General features: G+C 37.5%; 1 protein-coding gene across 2 annotated transcripts in view; it reads left to right on the forward strand.

Moving 5' to 3' along the window:
- GRIP1 (glutamate receptor interacting protein 1) overlaps window positions 1-18,867 on the forward strand; it is a 449,905-nt gene that overhangs the window by 268,068 nt on the left and 162,970 nt on the right. For both annotated transcript variants that reach the window (XM_030820036.1, XM_030820035.1), the window contains exons 5-7: window positions 8,812-8,895; window positions 14,554-14,629; window positions 16,764-16,909. In XM_030820036.1, coding sequence (XP_030675896.1) covers window positions 8,812-8,895; window positions 14,554-14,629; window positions 16,764-16,909 — 306 coding nt within the window. The remainder of the gene's footprint in view (window positions 1-8,811; window positions 8,896-14,553; window positions 14,630-16,763; window positions 16,910-18,867) is intronic.

Here is an 18,867-nt window from a genome sequence, read left to right on the forward strand (position 1 = left end):
ATATGCCTGTAATCCCAGCACTTTGGAAGGCTGAGGCGGGAGGATCACTTGAAGCCAGGAGTTGAAGACCAGCCTGGGCAACAAAATGAGACCATATTTCTACCAAAAAAAGATTAGTCGGGCATGGTAGCACATGCCTGTAGTCCCAGCTACTTGGGATGCTGAGGCAGAAGGATTCCTTGAGCCCAGAAGGTCGAGGCTGCAGTGAGCTATGATCACGTCCTTGCACTCCAGCCTAGGTGACAGAGCAAAACCCTGTTTAAAAAAAAAAAAGTACAGCAAGAACACAACAGCCAATCTGATACCAAAGACGGCTGCAAAGTGACTAAGGCAGGTAGTGTAAACAGCGTGAATGTGCCAGACATCCAGATGGATAGAGCAGACAATGTGATATTATCATCACACTACTCGTAACAGCACACCATTTAAAACTTAGGAATGGTTTATTTCTGGAATTGTCTACTTAATATTTTCAGACTGCAGTTAATTGGAGGTAACTGAAACCACAGAAAATAAAACTGCAGATAAGGAGGAATTGCTATAATCATAACCCAGAGGAAGAACAGCGGCACCACAGTTTTGCCAAAGCAAAATCAACTTCTTAATTTTTTCCCTTTGCCATCAATATCTCATTACAGGAATGGCAAAGCCAACTTTCTTAGTATTTAAAAATTATTTGAATTGGAAAACTTACAACCTACTCAGGAGGAATTAAAAAAGGCATCACTAACAATGAAATTATGAAGGTCCCATGTTCTGTTTGCCACTTAAGCCATTTTAATTCAACATGTTTTTAAGTTCTGTGCAATAAGTACCATCCAGGTTTTGTACTTAGTGACTAGGTTTACGAAAAGCATATTTAGTATGTTTTATATTGGTTGTTTATGGATACATTCTTTTTTAGTTTTTAATTTCTGTGGGTACACAGTAGGTATACATATATATATTTATATATATGATATATCCATTTCTGAAGCATGAACATAGCTTCAGAACGCATATTGTCAAGTAGTAATAATAGTAATTATAACAGCAGTAGCCAACAGATTTTAATCATACCAAATGTCTGGCATTACAAAGAACTTGACTTGCATTGAATTATTTAATCCTTTCCGCAAGGAGTGTCAGCATAGCAGAGATGAACTTTAGTATCAAATAGACAGGTTCAAATCCCAACTCCACATTTTACTAACTACGTGCCTTTGAGAAAGTTACTTACACTTTCTATGTCTTAGTTTCCACATCTGTAAAATGGGAATATTATTAGTTCCTACTCATAGATTTGTTATGAGGATTAACTAAGTTAGTATTTGGAAAACATTTAGAATAGTGCCTGGCACTATCAAAGTTTTCAATAAAAGGCAATCAACACTACAAGATAGGCATTTTTTTTTCTCATTTTACAAAGCCTGGATTCAATATCTGAATCCGGGCTGCCTGACTCCAAAGTCCATATGCATATTGATTGTGAGGTGTACTGATATATGACTGTGCCCTGAGTTTATGCTGTTCTAGCACCACCTCTCCTATTATTAGCTATGAACATGGATGCTACCCTGAGATAGCTTTTTGCTCTTCCATACTAATGAGAACTCAGGTTGATTATGAAGAGTTGGTAGAATTCATTTGTTCAGCAATGACTTATTGAGCATTTACTATGTTCCAGCCACCACTATGTACTAGGAGCTTCGGGGATATGAGTAGAGTTTATATTGTAGCAGAAGACAGATAATAAAATAAAACCATAATAAATAAGTAAGTTATATAGAATGAATACTATGAATGCTATGCGAAAAAGCAGTGCAAGGAGAGGGATTGAGAGCGCTGGGATCAGGATGGGAATGCAATTGCAAATAGGGTGGTTAGGACAGCATCATTGAAAATGTGAGATTAGTCAATGACTTGTGAAGGAGGTGAGGGAGCTGGTTGTATGGATTTCTGGGGGGAGAGAGTTCCAGGAAGAATGAACAGTCGTCGTTAAGACCAAAAGGCAGGAATATACTTATGGTTGTTATAGAAACATTAAGGAGGACAGTGTGGCTATAGCAGAATGAGCAGTAAGAGAATTAGGAAATGGGGTCAGAAATGTAAGGGGGTGGGGTATCCCTGTAGGCCATTGGGAGGACCTTAAGTTTTTCTCTGAATGATACAGGAAGTCACTATATGGCTTGGGGCAGAGGAGTGACATGATGTGATTTGTTTTCAGAGGCTCTCTGGCTGCTGTGTTGACAATAGACTGTAAGAGACCAGGGTAGAAGCCGGGAGATGAGCTGGAGGGCAGTTACAGTGATCCATGTGAGAGATGGCGGTGGAGACAGTGAAAAGCAGTCAGATTCCGGATCTGTTCTGAAGGGAGAGCCTACAGGATTGCCTAATGGATTTGATGTGAGTTGTGCAGAAAAAGAAGAGTCAAAGTTAACCCCAAGGTTTTGAGCATGAGCAGCTGGAAGGACAGAGTATCCATTAACAGGAATGGATAAGAATGTGGGTAGAGCTGATTTGTGAGGGAAAGATCAGCAGTTCATGGCTTGAAATACTACATTTGAGGTGCCTATTTGACATGCAAGAGGAAATGTCAAGACCTGAAGATATGATTTGGAGTTTGAGAGGAAGATCTGTACTGTAAATATACATTTGAGAGTAATGGGAATATAGATGGTGTTTGAAGCTTGGGGACCAGATTAGAGTACTCAGGAAGCATGTGCATAATCAGTCACAAGTTCGTATTCTTCACATAAAATCTAACACCAAAGATTTAGTAGTCATTTTGTAACAAAATCAATTTAATACTATGTTCACAAACCTTACTACAACATTTTTTCATTTTCAGCAAGACTAGGCAATAAAATAGAGTGTAAGGCTTAGACTGTGTCAGTAGTTAAATGGCAGCTTTGCTCATTTCTTTTTTTTTTTTTTTTTTGAGACAGAGTCTTGCTCTGTCGCCCAGGCTGGAGTGCAGTGGCGCGATCTCGGCTCACTGCAAGCTCCGCCTCCCGGGTTCACGCCATTCTCCTGCCTCAGCCTCTCCGAGTAGCTGGGACTACAGGCGCCCACCACCACGCCCGGCTAATTTTTTTGTATTTTTAGTAGAGACGGGGTTTCACCGTGGTCTCGATCTCCTGACCTCATGATCCGCCCGCCTCGGCCTCCCAAAGTGCTGGGATTACAAGCGTGAGCCACCGCACCTGGCCAGCTTTGCTCATTTCTGTCTTCGTGACCTTGGGCATGTTATTTAAATTCTCTGAGCCTTCAGTTTCTAATCTATAAAATAGCTATAGTAGTTGCAGGATTTTTGTAATGATTAAACGGTATAATCACATAATCATTATTGAGACCATTATCAAACACTTTGTAAGTAACTAATAATATTAGCCATTATTACAATTATTACATTATTATACTGAAAGTACTGTTTTTTTTTTTAACTTTAAATGAGTCAGTTTGCTTTGAAATTACTTTCTTAAACCATTGCCAAAGACATAAGAGAAACCAGTTATCTAGAGGTAATGCTCTTTGATTATACATCTGTATTCCTCTGGGGATATGAATATCAATAAAACAACCGCTTCCTAAAAGAAACTCTGAGTATATCTTTTAGGCAAAGGCCAATAGTGAAGATTTGTCCAGTGTTATGGGTGATTCAGAGCTGGGAGTTTCTAGGAAGACTTAAAGGAGGTCATGCTAGCCACGTAGGAAGAGGAATATTTCAGACAAAGGGTGCATCGCGAAGGGAAGATGACAGCCCAGCCTATAGTTAAACTACAAACAGATAGGGAAAGACAGAGAGGGGGCTGGGTGTGGTGGCTGACACCTGTAATCCCAGCACTTTGGGAGGCCAAGGCAGATGGATCACTTGAGTTCAGGAGCTCGAGACCAGCCTGGCCAACATGGTGAAACCCTGTATCTACTAAAAACACAAAAATTAGCCAGGCACGGTGGTGGGCGCCAGTAATCCCAGCTATTTGGGAGGCTGAGGCAGGAGAATCACTTGAACCTGGGAGGCAGAGGTTGTGGTGAGCCGAGATTGTGCCACTGCACTCTAGCCTGGGCAACAGAGCAAGACTCCATCTCAAAAAGAGAGAAAGAGAGAGAAGAAAGAACAGACAGAAGGAAGGGAGGGAGGGAGGGAGGGATGAAGGGAAGAGAGAAAGAGGGAGAAAGATGGAGAAAGAGGGACAAAGAAAGAGGGGGCTTGGAGATAGATGAGGCACATGAGGACCAAATGAGGGCCTTATAAGCCATATTGTTGGAGCTTGGCATCCAGTGGGCTGTGAGGAGCCCTTAAAGGGGAACAGCATCATAAGATCTGAGTGTTTAGATTTATCATTGTAGGAGGCCAAATAGAGAAAAGACCAGAGGCTATAAGCCCAAAGACTGTTACGATTTTCCAAAAGACGAGTGGTATCCTAAATAAAAATAGCATTAGTAGAGTTAAAGGAGATGGGTATCAGAAATGTTTAGGAGTTAAAACCTATCGTGACTTGGTGATTACGCAGTACCATCTTTTTCTCTGTCAAACAATAAAGCTGATGGAAAAGGGGGAAAATATTTTTAAACACAAAAGTGTGAATTGTTGTGATGGAAATCAAAAGGGGTCTATTCTCCAAGAATAATCTCTGTCTCTTTCTACTATGTTTGAAGAAAGTAATAGGATACTTGAGTTCAGAGTGGTTGAAGGAATTAATAAGTTCCCCTTTCACTTAGCTTGGACAGCTAGAGCAGAAACAGGCCATCCACACCTGCAGGTCCATGAGGAGAACTGACTGCTAAAAGACAAGCGACCCAAGGCCAAGACTGGTAGCTCTCTCAGGATCACAGCAGTTTGAGTCTCAGCTAGCCACAGAGTTCAGAAAGAACCGGAAAAGAGAGAGAGAGAGAGAGAGAGTGTGTGTGTGTGTGTGTGTGTGTAATCTGATAGAAGAAAACTGATTTGACCTTGGCCCTAAGATTTAGTTTCTTTATGAAAATAAAATGATTGGTCTATATAAGCTCTAAAGCTCTTTCTGACTTTAAAATTATGTGATGCTTTGAGACTGTGTTTAGAGAGAATATTACCAACCTGTATCTTAGATATTTATGTATTTCGTTTGTTTGCTTTGAGATGGAGTTTCGCTCTTGTCACCCAGGCTGGAGTGCAATGGCGCAGTCTTGGCTCACTGCAACCTCCACCTCTCAGGTTCAAACAGTTCTCCTGCCTCAGCCTCCTGAGTAGCTGGGATTACAGGCGCCCGCCATTATGTCCGGCTAAATTTTATATTTTTAGTAGAGATGGGGTTTCACCACGTTGACCAGCCTGTTCTCAAACTCCTGACCTCAGGTGATCCGCCTGCCTCTGCCTCCCAAAGTGCTGGGATTACAGGCGTGAGCCACCACGCCTGGCCCAATATTTATGTATTAAAAGCTGGTCTAGGCTGGCTGTGGTGGCTTACACCTGTAATCCTAGCACTTTGGGAGGCTGAGGCAGGAGGATCCCTTGGGCCCAGGAGTTTAAGTCCACCCTGGGCAACATAGAAAGACCCTGTCTCAATTAAAAATAAATAAATAATAAAAATAAAAATTTGGTCTAGAGCAGTGCCTTCAAATTTTGTGGTCACTTAACTCTTAAAGAACTTTGAAATGTTACATAATTCTCATCCATTTTTAGTTAACACTTAAAATTATCATAAGCATAAATAGTTAGAAAGGATGCAATTCCTAGCATATTGTTTGTTTTATGTGTCTTTAGATTCTGTTTTCATGCAAACCTTGGAGCTACAGATTTACTTCATTTAATGAAAAACAGTCTGCCCTGTAATCTGATTGGCAAAGGCAATCTTCACTGTTACTCCATTAGCTAACTCAGATGAGCTTTCTATCCCAAGGAGTCATTTTTAACTCAAATAAATGTGTTAAAGCATGTCCCTGTGACAGCCTTCTGACTTCTCAGTTCTAAAATAGACAGATGATTGTGGTGGTGGTGGTGGTCGTGGTGAGGTGGAGGAGGAGACAGGGAGAAAGAGTCTCAGGTCTCCTCCATGTGATTTACTTTGGGATTCAGTCTGAGGGAGCAGCAGCTACCTGGAGGAAGCTCTTCTTGTGGCAATGGCAGAGGGAAAACAGGGCAAGCACAAACATGTAAGTGCAATTCCAGCCTCTGCTTGTGCCTGTTAACATCCGAGTGGCAAAAGTAAGTCACAAGGGCAAGTGCAGCATAATGAGGTAGGAAAGTTCACAACTCCTATTGAGACAGGGAATAGGGAGGCAGGGAAGGAGTTTGTAATTTCAAAAACCTCATCTATCGTAGGAAAATAACTGTGTAGAAGTACATGCATATCCACATGTAGAAAGAAGGGACAACAGCACAATTGAAAGACCGAGGAGAATTTTTGCACTGTGAATTTGGTTTCTACCTACCTTTTGATCTTTTGAGTAAGCCCCTTAATTGGAACTTTGTGTACACATACATATGTATGAGTCATTAGTAAAATTTACATGGCAATGCAGGATGTCTGGTACTGCACGTGAAAACCCAATCACGAAGAGCCAGCCATGCAAATAAAAACAATAAAGACCATATCTATTTCATTAATTGTATTAAAACGCAATCAACATTCAAATTTACCTTTGTAAATGATGGAGAACAATAGTGTAGGTAATCTAAAGCTGCAGAAAATACAGAGCCTTTATATTGACTTTAAATTTGATTGTAAGATTTTGTAGTCAGCAAGATTTAGCTAAAGCAAAATCAAAATTGCAGTACTTTGCATTCCCATAACAGATACCCAGCCAACAAGAACAGGTGGCCCAGAATTAGAATTCAGTTATATATCATTGAAAGCTGATTTATTGAGTAAATGAAATAATATGTGTAAACCATTTTTGCAGAGTTCTGAGTACACAATAAATTCTTATTAATTATTTCTTTCCATATCCTTTCCTTTCCTCGCTTACCAAGAGAACAAAAAAAAATCATGTTCTTAACCAATTTCTTCAAGTGGCTTGTTGGGCCATGGAAATAAGAAAATATTTGGAATGAACTCAATTTTTTTTGTTTAATTAAAACTGTACCTCAACACTTTCATCTGTTTGTGAGTACTGTTCCTAGTTGATTAGTCTAAGCTGAAATTCCCCTGTTAGCAAGAATATGACATTTAATTAAATCAGCAGTATACCAAAACATTTTTCAACTGTAGGTTTATGTTGTTTTTCAGCCGATCCAAATTTTTATTGTACTTTATGTCCCAGCCAGATAGTGGACAGTTTTATGAATTTAAATGTGTACTTTTCTTAATCATGTGTATTCCCTTGAGGGTTCAGAATTTCTGATAATTAAAAATAATTGTAATTAAAGCCTAAAACTACTTGCTATTTCTGTAAAAGTTTTTTTAAACAATGCCTTTGGATTCTGCCTGTGTGTGTGTGTATATATATATGTATATATGTATATGTATGTATATATATGTATATATGTATATGTATGTGTGTATATATATATATATATATTTTTTTTTTTTTTTGAGACAGAGTCTCACTCTGTCACCCAGGCTGGAGTGCAGTGGTGCAATCTCAGCTCACTGCAACCTCCGCCTCCATGGGTTCAAGTGATTCTCCTGCCTCAGCCTCCAAAGTAGCTGGGATTACAGGTGTCTGCCACCACGCCCAGCTGATTTTTGTATTTTTAGTAGAGATGCAGTTTCACCATCTTAGCCAGGCTGTCCTTGAATTCCTGACCTTGTGATCCACCCACCTTGGCATCCCAAAGTGCTGGGATTACAGGCGTGAACCACCGCGCCTGGCCTGCCTGTATATTTTTTGCTAATAGTTTTATCTAATAAACCCTTCAGGATCTAGTAGCAATGTAAAAAAATGTGTTACTTGATAATGAACATGGTATTAACTAGGTACAAATTCAAGATAAAGATCTAAAATTCTCCTACACAAGTCTCTATGAATAAAAACATTCCTTTGTGCATAATGATAAAATACCAATTTGTGGAAGTTTTATGGGTTTTTTTCATGCAGAAATAGTGTATATAGTACAACCAGAATGACTCAACAGGTTCTTGAAAGCAATCTTACAGAATATTTTAGTAAATATACCTTCATATACCTTATACCATCATACTTGTATGTAATGTGACTAGAGATTGCAGCTTGACAATACAATTCCATTTTGTTACATGAAAGTGATAATCATGCAAACACAACATAAGCATAATGTATCAAGTAAAATTAAGTCAATCTGTAGTTTCTTAGATAGTAGTAGTATTTTGAATGTAGTTAGAATTTCTTTTGCCCTCTAAGTTTCATCTGGGTTGCTGTGTCTTAGTTTAATAGCTATTTATATGTCAGAACATCTATTAGCATCAGCCTAATTGTTGATAGCAATCTGAGAATGGTAATTTTTCTTCCTGTGCTGGCTGCAAAATAAAAATAAATACAGAAGTTATTTTACAAGTGTTACAAAAATATTGTTTTTGCATTTTACAAAAGGAAAACAATTCTACTTATATAAATATTGTCTCTCTTGTTAGGTAGAGTTTAAACAATGTAAACATCCCCCTCTTATCTAGAAACGAACTATGTAGAAGGAAATGAACTATCTATGATTTTGGTTCCACTTGTATCTATGAGAGTCACTTATACAGATGACTGTTTTATGGTATTTTTATGTCATTACAGTTTTTTAAACATTTTCTTTGAAAAGGAATTGTTGCTTATTACTCAAAACTTATTTGCAACAGGGATCTGTAATATTTTATGCCACATTGAATGATTTAGAAATGTTATGATGACTAACAAGTTATATTTCCTTCTCTTTCCTTTATTCAGCTGTGCAAGGATCCAGTGTTATTTTCCGAACAGTGGAGGTCACATTACATAAAGAAGGCAATACCTTTGGTTTTGTAATACGAGGTAGGTGTTGGTTAGAAAACTCTGCTTTAAAAAAAATTATTTCCATAGGTTTTCGGGGAACAGGTGGTATTTGGGTATTTGGTTTCATGAATAAGTTCTTTAGTGGTGATTTGTGAGATTTTGGTGCACCCACCACCCGAGCAGTACACACTGAAGCCAATTTGTAGCCTTTTATTCCTCACCCCCCTCCCCCTTTTCCCTGAGTCCTGAAAGTCCCTTGTATCATTCTTATGCCTTTGCATCCTCATAGCTTAGCTCCTACTTACGAGTGAGAACATACGATGTTTGATTTTCCATTCCTGAGTTGCTTCACTTAAAATAATGGTCTCCAATTCCATTCAGGTTGCTGCAAATTCCATTAATTCATTCCTTTTTATGGCTGAGTAGTATTCTATTGTATATGCATACCACAGTTTCTTTATCCACTAGTTGATTGATGGGTATTTGGGCTGGATCCATATTTTTGCAATTGCAAATCATGCTGCCATAAATATGCATGTGCAAGTATCTTTTTTGTATAATGACTTCTTTTCCTCTGGGTAGATATCCAGTACTGGAATTACTGGATCAAATGATAGTTCTACTTTTTGTTCTTTAAGGATCCCCACACTGTTTTCCATAGTGGTTGTACTAGTTTACAATCCCTCCAGCAGTGTAGAAGTGTTCCCTTTTCACTGCATCCATGTCAACATTTATTTTTTTTTTATTTTTTGATTATGGCCACTCTTGCAGGAATAAGGTGGTACCACATTGTGGTTTTGACTTGCATTTCCCTGATCATTAGTGATGTTGAGCATTTTTTCATATGTTTGTTGGCCATTTGTATATCTTCTTTTGAGAATTGTCTATTCATATCCTTAGCCCACTTTTTGATGGGATTGTTTGGTTTTTTTCTGGCTAATTTCTTTGAGTTCCCTATAGATTCTGGATATTAGTCCTTTGTTGGATGTATAAGTTGTAAAGATTTTCTCTCACTCTCTGTAGAAAAAATCTTCTCTTCTTTAAATAAACACAACACTGAATGATAATAAAAGTGGAAATCTTATGTAGCTCTATTTTTGGTTCATTAATACGGAGCAAAAAGCCACTGTTTATAAACCTTGTCAGTTCAGTCATCCTATACTTTTCAACATGTCTTTTGTCTTTCCTTTTTTATTTTTCTATATCACTGAATCAAAAATTTTGATTAGTATGCTTGATTTGATTTAATACACTAGGATTAAGGGACTTTATTTAAATAAATTTCTCCAGAAACACATTTGGTTATTGTAGCTTTCTAAAAATGGATTGAAGATTCTAATTTCTTGGGTATCTATGTGCTTCAGCTCAAGTCATCCTATTATAGTATGGCATTGATAATAACAATTTCAGGTGATTCCAACTTGTCATCAAACTACTAATTCTAGGCCAGGTGCAGTGGCTCACGCCTGTAATCCCAGCACTTTGGGAGGCTGAGGCAGGCGGATCATGAGGTCAGGAGATCGAGACCATCCTGGCTAACACAGTGAAACCCCATCTCTACTAAAAATATACAAAAACATTAGCCGGGTATGGTGGCGGGCACCTGTAGTCCCAGCTACTCGGGAGGCTGAGGCAGGAAAATGGCGTGAACCTGGGAGGCGGAGCTTGCAGTGAGCCCAGATCATGCCACTGCACTCCAGCCTGGGTGACAGAGCCAGACTCCATCTCAAAAAAAAAAAAAACCTACTAATTCTAAAGTATAATTTTATCTTGCATTATGTTTTCTCAGTAGTAATTTTATTCCTTAAAGACTATGCCTATATTAACAACTCTCAATTCGTAGTATGACAATGAGGTTCAATAGGGAGCTATGTAAACATCAGGGATTTTTTTCTTTCCAACTTTTATCTTAGATTCAAGGGGTGCATGTTCAGGTTTGTTACATGGGAGAATTGCATGTCATGGGGGCTTGGGGTACAGATAATTTTGTCATCCAAGTAATCATCATCATACTCAATCAGTTTTTCAATCTTCATCCTCCTCCTCCTCCTCCTCCCACCCTCCACCCTCCACTCTCAAATAGGCCCCAGTGTCTGTTGTTCCCTTCTTTGTGTCCATGTGTACTCAATGCTTAGCACCCACTTATAAGTGAGAACATGCAGTATTTGGTTTTCCACTATCAGGAATGTTTTAACAGTTCACATTTCTTGATTGTTTTTGTCTTCACCTATAATATTTTATACTTCACCAGAGTAAAAATTCTATCAAAATTATTAAAACATTAATTAAAATTAAACATCTTAATAAATATGTATGCATCAAAGAATAAAAGAGATGTGGATATACTTGTACAGATTTGGATTTGTCTTAAGTGATTGAGTTTTAAATAGTAGCTTTCATTTTGTGCCAGTCACTTAGCAAATCAATCAAATGTTTATTAAGCACATGTCAACATGTCAGCATAGAAAAAAGTACTATGGAGTCATAAGACCTCGATCTACAGGGAATTACAGTCCAGCGAATTTAAGACAAAAGTTGATAGAGTGCTCAAGTGAGTAGTAGAGAGAATGTGGAACTAGGAACTCATTGAGAGGTTTAGACTTGTTGTTATTACATTTTTCTGACCAAGGCCTATTTTTAGATGGAGCAACAGAGCCCAAGATCATTTACCCTAACCATTCCTAAATTTCTGTTTAAAATAACTAGATGGATATAGTAAAAAGTCACTGTACAAGTAATTTTTGGCTGAAGGGTGATATATACAAATCTGTTTTGCAATACAGGTATGAAGGAGAAGGCTCTTGAATCACATGCATACAAGCCTAATTATTGAAACACTATACCAAAAAATACTGCTGTTGCAGATATTCATTGATAGTGACTGTATGGTTAGTCAATAACAAATCAAATTACTAATGAAAAAGCTAAACCAAGAGTAATTTATTATTAAGAAATAAACAGAATAGAAGCAATTGAAATGCGCAACCACCTCAAGACAACTGATGATATAATGTTAGTAAAACACCCTTCCCACAGTTTGCAGGAATTTCAACTATCTGTGTGTATGCCCAGGAGTTTTATAATGTGAGCTTAGAACACTGCCTGGTATGTGGAGGCACTTAATAAGTGAATGATTGAATGTTGCCTAGATTTGTATGGACATCAGACTTCGTAATATTATACTGATTTTAAAAAACTCACAATAAGCCAGTATTAGTTCATGAGGACCACATTTTTATAGGCCTTAATAACTCCCTTAATATGTTGGTTGAACCTAAAAGTTTTTGGAGTTTTGCATAGTTTCTCAATGAGAATCAAAGGATTTCTATTTTTAGATTAGTTAGAGGTCCATCTGGAGGATTTTCCCTGTTCAAAAGGTGGTCACTACCCATCACTTAAGAATCACTGGTTAATCAGAATGAGAAAGTGCTGTGAGTAAATATTAGAATGGCAGGTAAGATATTTTGGCATAGATGGGAGTTGAGCTAAACTTAGATCAATAGAAAATACCAGGAAAAAATAGTCAGGAAAGAAAAGATATTGCAGATGGAGCATATCTGTTTAGTATGGGAGAAGTTCTTCTTAACCTATTAGAATGGAACTTGCAACATTAAGCTTTTAGCTGATGAACGGAATTATATTTCTAATGCCATAAGTCACAGGTTCTAAAACCTTTATTCCCTAAACAATAGAATCTTGCATCCATAGAATGAAAATGATGTTCTGGCCTAAACCTTGGAGTGTTAAATTTCAGTTAATGCAAGCAAGCCAGAGGAGATGAGTTGGGCTGATAGGAAAGGCACTCTGCCATGAAGTTGCTTTACACTTTAGACAAGGAAACCTTCTCTAGTCATTCTCAAATGCAAAATTGTAGGTGGGCCTAGTCATTTAACATATGCTACTTGATATTCAGATTTGGTCTGCACTGTGGCCCTGGCATTGATATTTTCAAAAAGCATCCCAGTTGATACTAATGTACACCAGGATTGAGAATATCACTGGTCTCTGAATGGTTCCTGTTTGGCCTTGCTGCTGCAAACTTCCAGAACCTAAGTGAGTCACACAGGAAGCTTGGTTCATTACAAATAACAGTAAAATGCCACATATCAAGAAATATAGAACTACCTCACACTTTAACAAGCATTTGATATTACATATTGAAATTTGTAAATACAAACCAAAATTTGTGGAATGATTTCATGCTATCTTTGGCCCCCATCCTTTTCTCAGTTTTCCTTTAGGGCAAAGCAAACCTATCCTTTAGGATCACCTTGCAAAAGAGAAATTATGTAACAGTATTTACATAAATTTGGGTAAGCATTTGTGGTAATATTTAAAATTTTCATTTTAAAATTTTTTTCTGAGAAAGTGGTGAATTTCTTATTTTAAAGAGGAATTTCTAAAGAAGCTAAACACAATGAAAGAAGAAAATACTGAATGAGAGCTTTTACCAATCAATCACACTAAACAAATCACTTGTCATAGAAGTGAGCACAAAAGAAGCATTTGCCTTCCTGAGGAACTGTGAATGCCTTTTAATTTTTCTCTTAGGCTATTTTCTATAAGTTGACCTTTCAGCCGATGCCAGGTTTGGGAAATGTCCATCTGTTCTAGCAGGCAAACATTAAGGGAGCAATAATTGACAATAGCTTTATATTTATCAGATATTGGCAAACTAGAAAACTCCCAGATGGACAGTCAGGATGGTGATGTGCAAAGAAATCAGGTCACATAAAGAATAGATAAAAAAACTGGCATTGTTCAACATTAAGAAGGTGAGATTTAGCCTGCGTAAAATCTCTGTTTTCAACTTTTGGAAAAGCATTTTTGTAAAAGAGAGCATACATTTTGATTTTACTGCTCTGGATCATAGAACAAAGACCAGTGGATGAAAGTTGAAGGAAGAGAGATATCAGTTAAATATTAGGAGGAACTTTCTAACACTCCTTGGTGTCCAAATGTGGAGTGAGCAGCCTCACATCTAGTAAGTAGGCCAGCACCCGGGCATTTCATGCAGACACTGGGGTGCACAGATTAAGGAAATTGTACAAAAGGGTCATGGATTAAAAATAGAATTTACAATAAATTACCTTCCCTCTTGAAACATCTATGTTTCTATGAATTCTTGTGGAGAAGTTTTTCTAACAGAAAATTAAAATTCCCATTCAAGGATTGCAGCTGGCTTGACATAGTCTGAAAAATTTGCCCCAAATTTTTGAACACCTCACTTTTAATGAAAGCCACTTGGTCACTTGAATTTTTTTTTTTTTTTGCTTTCTTTTTTAATACTAGGATTTTTCTTTTACTTTGGTTTTTGTTGTAGACCTACTGACCAGTATTTTAGACCAGTTTGATTGGCACAGATATACACATCTGTACTGTATAACAGACAGCTGTTCATATCGGGCCAGTACTTGATATAATCAGTTGATCCCCCTGCCATACCAGTTGTTAAATACTTTATATATTACCTGGTTACAGCCATATATTTACTGAAAGATGGAGAAATGGTGACTTCAAAAATATATTCTATATAAAATCAGCAAGACCTTTAAGGCTTTTGTATGCCTCAAGGAAAATTTTACATATTTTCCTCCATACATCAAGTAGGACATTTCTCAGCTGATATCTTGTAGGTGATATTTTTAAATGTCAACAATGAAAGCATTTTTAAGCTCTATTCCTTTTCTTTGCTAGGGGGAGCACATGATGATAGAAATAAATCTCGTCCAGTTGTGATAACATGTGTTCGTCCTGGAGGGCCTGCTGACAGGTAAACTTTATCTTTCTGTGTCACTCTCCAAAATAGAATAAATAAAGCTGGGGACTTTAACATAGAAGTTGATAAATTAGAAATTTTACAGTAAAATGTAGATATTAAGCAAACATGTTACAATGTGAAAACTGAGAGTCTGAACTATGGAATCGGAAAAAATAAGATTTGCCTCTAAATTCTATACTTACTACACTATATCTTTGTCAAGTGACTTAATACTGAGCTCAATTTCCACCACCGTTGGAAATGTAGGTAATAATACCATCTTTCAGAGCTGTTCAGTTTTATCAAAGATTGGAGATATATAATGCCTTGCAGGGGGCCTGGCACAGGGGAGGTACTTCCAGAACTCAGCTGGCTCTTGTAGGCAGACGCTGGCAATGCATCTTCTGTTGCTAATCTCCCAGCCTGAACACATAGGTGGTGGTGGTGAGATTCTTACCATTCTCAACATTCTTATTATTAGTGTTATTTTTTGATAGTGACTATGTAGGTCAGAATGGAAGTGACTTTCAGCAAAATGGAAGACATTTCATTAGTCTCTAAAGTTTTCTTTGCATTTCTCTTCCTTGCTAATTTGAATATGTGAAGGGCAAATGCCTTCAACTTTCCTATTGTAATTAAGGCCCCAAGTAAACTCACAACTTAGGTGTCCCTGGAGATACTCATCTCTGTATTAGTTTCCCACAGCAAAAGTTGACTCTATAATGATGGGGGAACACAACTGCTGCCACTAGAGATTGTTGAAGGGGAGGAGGAAAATGTACTGATTCCTCCTGTCTCTGTTTCAGACCAGGATAAACTTAAAAACCTTTGTTAAGAGATAGAGATAATAATAACCATTATTTATTAAGCATTTACTATGTGCTAGGGACTGTTCTGAGTGCTTGGTGGACATTATCTTATTTTATCCTTACAACCACCCTCTAAATGAGGTCTTTGTATCCACATTTACAGATGACAAAACTGCCAGTATGGCAGTGAGTAAGTGAAAGAACTGCGGGAGGAATTCAGGCTTCTTTTCCTTTGAAACTCATATGATTAGCTCACTTTTAAGAAAGTGATATTTCGTATAAAATTAGAAAATAGGAAAACACTGGTTTCTTACTTGTGCTGATGTATATTTGCTTTTGCAGCGGGTAACAAAATGTCCAAGAGTTTCCCCTTTTCCCTTCTCATGTGTCTAGTGAATCACCCTTCCTGAAGCAAATTAGAATGTTTTCATTTCTTATTAACATTTAGAGTTAGAGTTGACAGAAATGTCAAAACATAGGCTATGAGCTTGTGAGTGGCATACTTGTGTTAACAAATTAGTTTAGAACTCAAAGAAATCTGAGAATTTAAGAAAAAAATTGGAGCCAAAAGACTTAGCGAGTGAACTAGGTGAAAGATTTTTCTTTCAAAGGTCATTATTATTCTTTCCAAATCCTAAACATATAATCCCATCATTTGATTTTCTCATTTTTGTGCCCCTCCCTGAGGCAGGGAGTGTTATCTGGGGGCCACTCTGGCTGTACTTTTGTGGTGTCACTGAAGTCCTGATCATCTCTCAGTGCCTTGAGTGTCTGTGGTCACAGCAGGGAGAATAGCATTTGCCTTCCTCTTCCAGGGAATGTGAGATCGAATAAATTTAATTATTGCCAAATGGCCTTATAAATCAGTAGGGAAATTTATAGACAAGGGAAATTTCTCGCCAGCAGTTCCTATCCTGCTTGGATTCACTAGTAATAATTTGAATGAAATTTGCAGGCTTTTCTGCTTACCTGACTTTGGGAAAATAGATGAATAGTATTTTCTGGCCTCCAATAAATCCATTTTAGACATTCAGGCAAAAACCTAGAAAAAAGGAAAATGTGCCCTTCTTACTTTTGTACTCCAAGAATTACCTGTGGGTAACTAGGTTTTTTTGCTAATGTGTAGTTATTTTCTCATTACTGATTTTCATATTACAGCAATTTTCTGTTCAGGGTTACTTCTTTATACTCTTACTGTCAAATTTGATGCTTAAAAAGAGTGCAAATGGGATGGATGGCAGAATATGTGTGACAAAACGAATTTGGCTGAAGTGACTATTAATACTAAGCCCCATTATGCTAAATTAATCAAGACTATTCCTTTATTCTCCCTTCAGAGAGGGCACGATCAAACCTGGTGACAGGTTGCTCAGTGTGGATGGAATTCGGCTTCTTGGAACTACACATGCTGAAGCCATGAGTATTCTTAAACAATGTGGACAAGAAGCAACGCTGCTGATAGAATATGATGTCTCAGTAATGGGTACGTTGGAGTTCTGAGGGTGTGATCTCTAAGCACCAGTGCATCACTGTCTGTCCCTGATAAACCATGTTGGATTAAGTATGTATTGTCATGCCCTCCTGGAGCAGACAGAATTCATAAATACTATATCATTTTACTCTGTTTGAGTTCAGGCAGATGTGAGTGGCTGTACTTTACAGTGATGTAGAGTTCTCATATCAATAGGTTCCATAATAAAGTCTCATTCTGTCAGTGTTTCACCTAGCAATCAGCTCTTCTATGTGGATTACCCTTTGGCAGCAAAGTGTTTTTTCCCCTGCAAATCACAAAAATAGTATTATTAACTTAAGGACTGGTACTTTTTTATTATTATTACATAGAGACTGACAGCAGTAGGTGATTCCTTTCCTTCTTGTAACTTCACAGTACAAAGCCAGCTAATCAAAATAATAGAAACGACCATTTATTTCACAATCAGATTTAGGGATAAGAAAAATAAAGGATATGTAGTATCATTGATTAAAATAAAAACTTGAGTGCAGTTTTCTTTTTTAAATTATGATTCTACTAGAAAGAAACTATTTCTACACTCATACCTATAGTAAAACTGGCAAAATATTCTCATGTGGATCTTAAATGTTAAGAGAGCCAACGTCTTGTGTAATGTTGACTCAGGCAGAAAAATTATGAGAGAATGAATTGGAACTTGAAATTGAAACTTAAATCATGCTGTGAGTAAACCTTATAATTATCAGACTCGATTAGGTGACCTGACTTTACCAGCTAGTTTTATGTTGTGAAATGTAGCTGAGAAAAAGAGACTTACTCTATAACTGCATACTCCTTTATTTCTCACTCTGTATGACTCGTATATAACAATATCATACAAGAATATTCTTAATCTGTTTGCTGGCCTGAAATGTCTGGAGAGTATGAGGTTTCCTAATGGGAAAGTATGAAACTTAAGGAGTTTTTACAAGGATAAATGATGTGGTATGCCCTTGACATGGAAAGTTCACAAATGAATATAGCCTCCCTTACTTTCCACCTTCCTTTTTTCCTCTCTCCTTTCTTCTCTCCATCCTTCCTTCCCTCCTTTCTTTCTCTCTTCCTTTTGTTATATGTTTTTTAATTAGATGTTGAGTTAGATGATTTGGGTTCTGTTTTCAACTCTGCTAATTTCTAGATATTAATTTGGAGCACATGATTTGATTTCCCTGTGCCTTATTTGTCAAATGGGGACTAGCATCCCTATTTTAAAGACAATGATGAAGATAAAATCAGATTACATAAGTAGGGTATATTTTAAATGATGAGACAAGTGGATTGTTAACATTAAAAATTGAAGCAGATATTTGACATCTAACTCATTTATTCAGTCTACAAACATTTATTGAACTAAATGGCAGGGACCAGGAAAAAGATGAACAAAATAGACCTGGTCCCTGCCCTTATGAAGCTTGCAATGGTTAGGAAGAACAGACAGTAAACAAGAATATTACCAAACAAATAAACTCATAAAGTGTGATCATTGCCATAAAGGACAAGAACAGTATTCTGTAATAGGGAATAAGGGCAGGCACAGGTGAGGGTTGGCAGGTGATTTAAATAGGGCAGTCAGTGAAGAGGTAACAGGTTAAAACCTAAAGGCTTAGAAGGAACCAGCTCCCAGACTGAAGACAATAGTCTCTGTAAGGCTGCAACATTCCACATCAGAGAGACAAGGTCTCCTCCACTGGGATAGATACCATTTAAGGGAAGAGCCCTCCAAGTTTCACCATTGCCAGGGTCAGGAGGGAATGGGGTGACCCTACTGTTTGCCTTCTTTCCAACTCACTCTCACATTCTGCATGAAACCTGACAGTTTTCATACCCTAGAGTTCCCAGTCAGCTCCTTATAGGAGAAAGTGGACCATCAGGAAGGAAACTCATTTTAAGAGTTCCTCAAGGTTTCCAAATATAAGATCATTATACAAAAA

The sequence above is a fragment of the Nomascus leucogenys genome, chromosome 10 (assembly GCF_006542625.1).
Source record: "Nomascus leucogenys isolate Asia chromosome 10, Asia_NLE_v1, whole genome shotgun sequence".
Lineage (NCBI taxonomy): Eukaryota > Metazoa > Chordata > Mammalia > Primates > Hylobatidae > Nomascus > Nomascus leucogenys.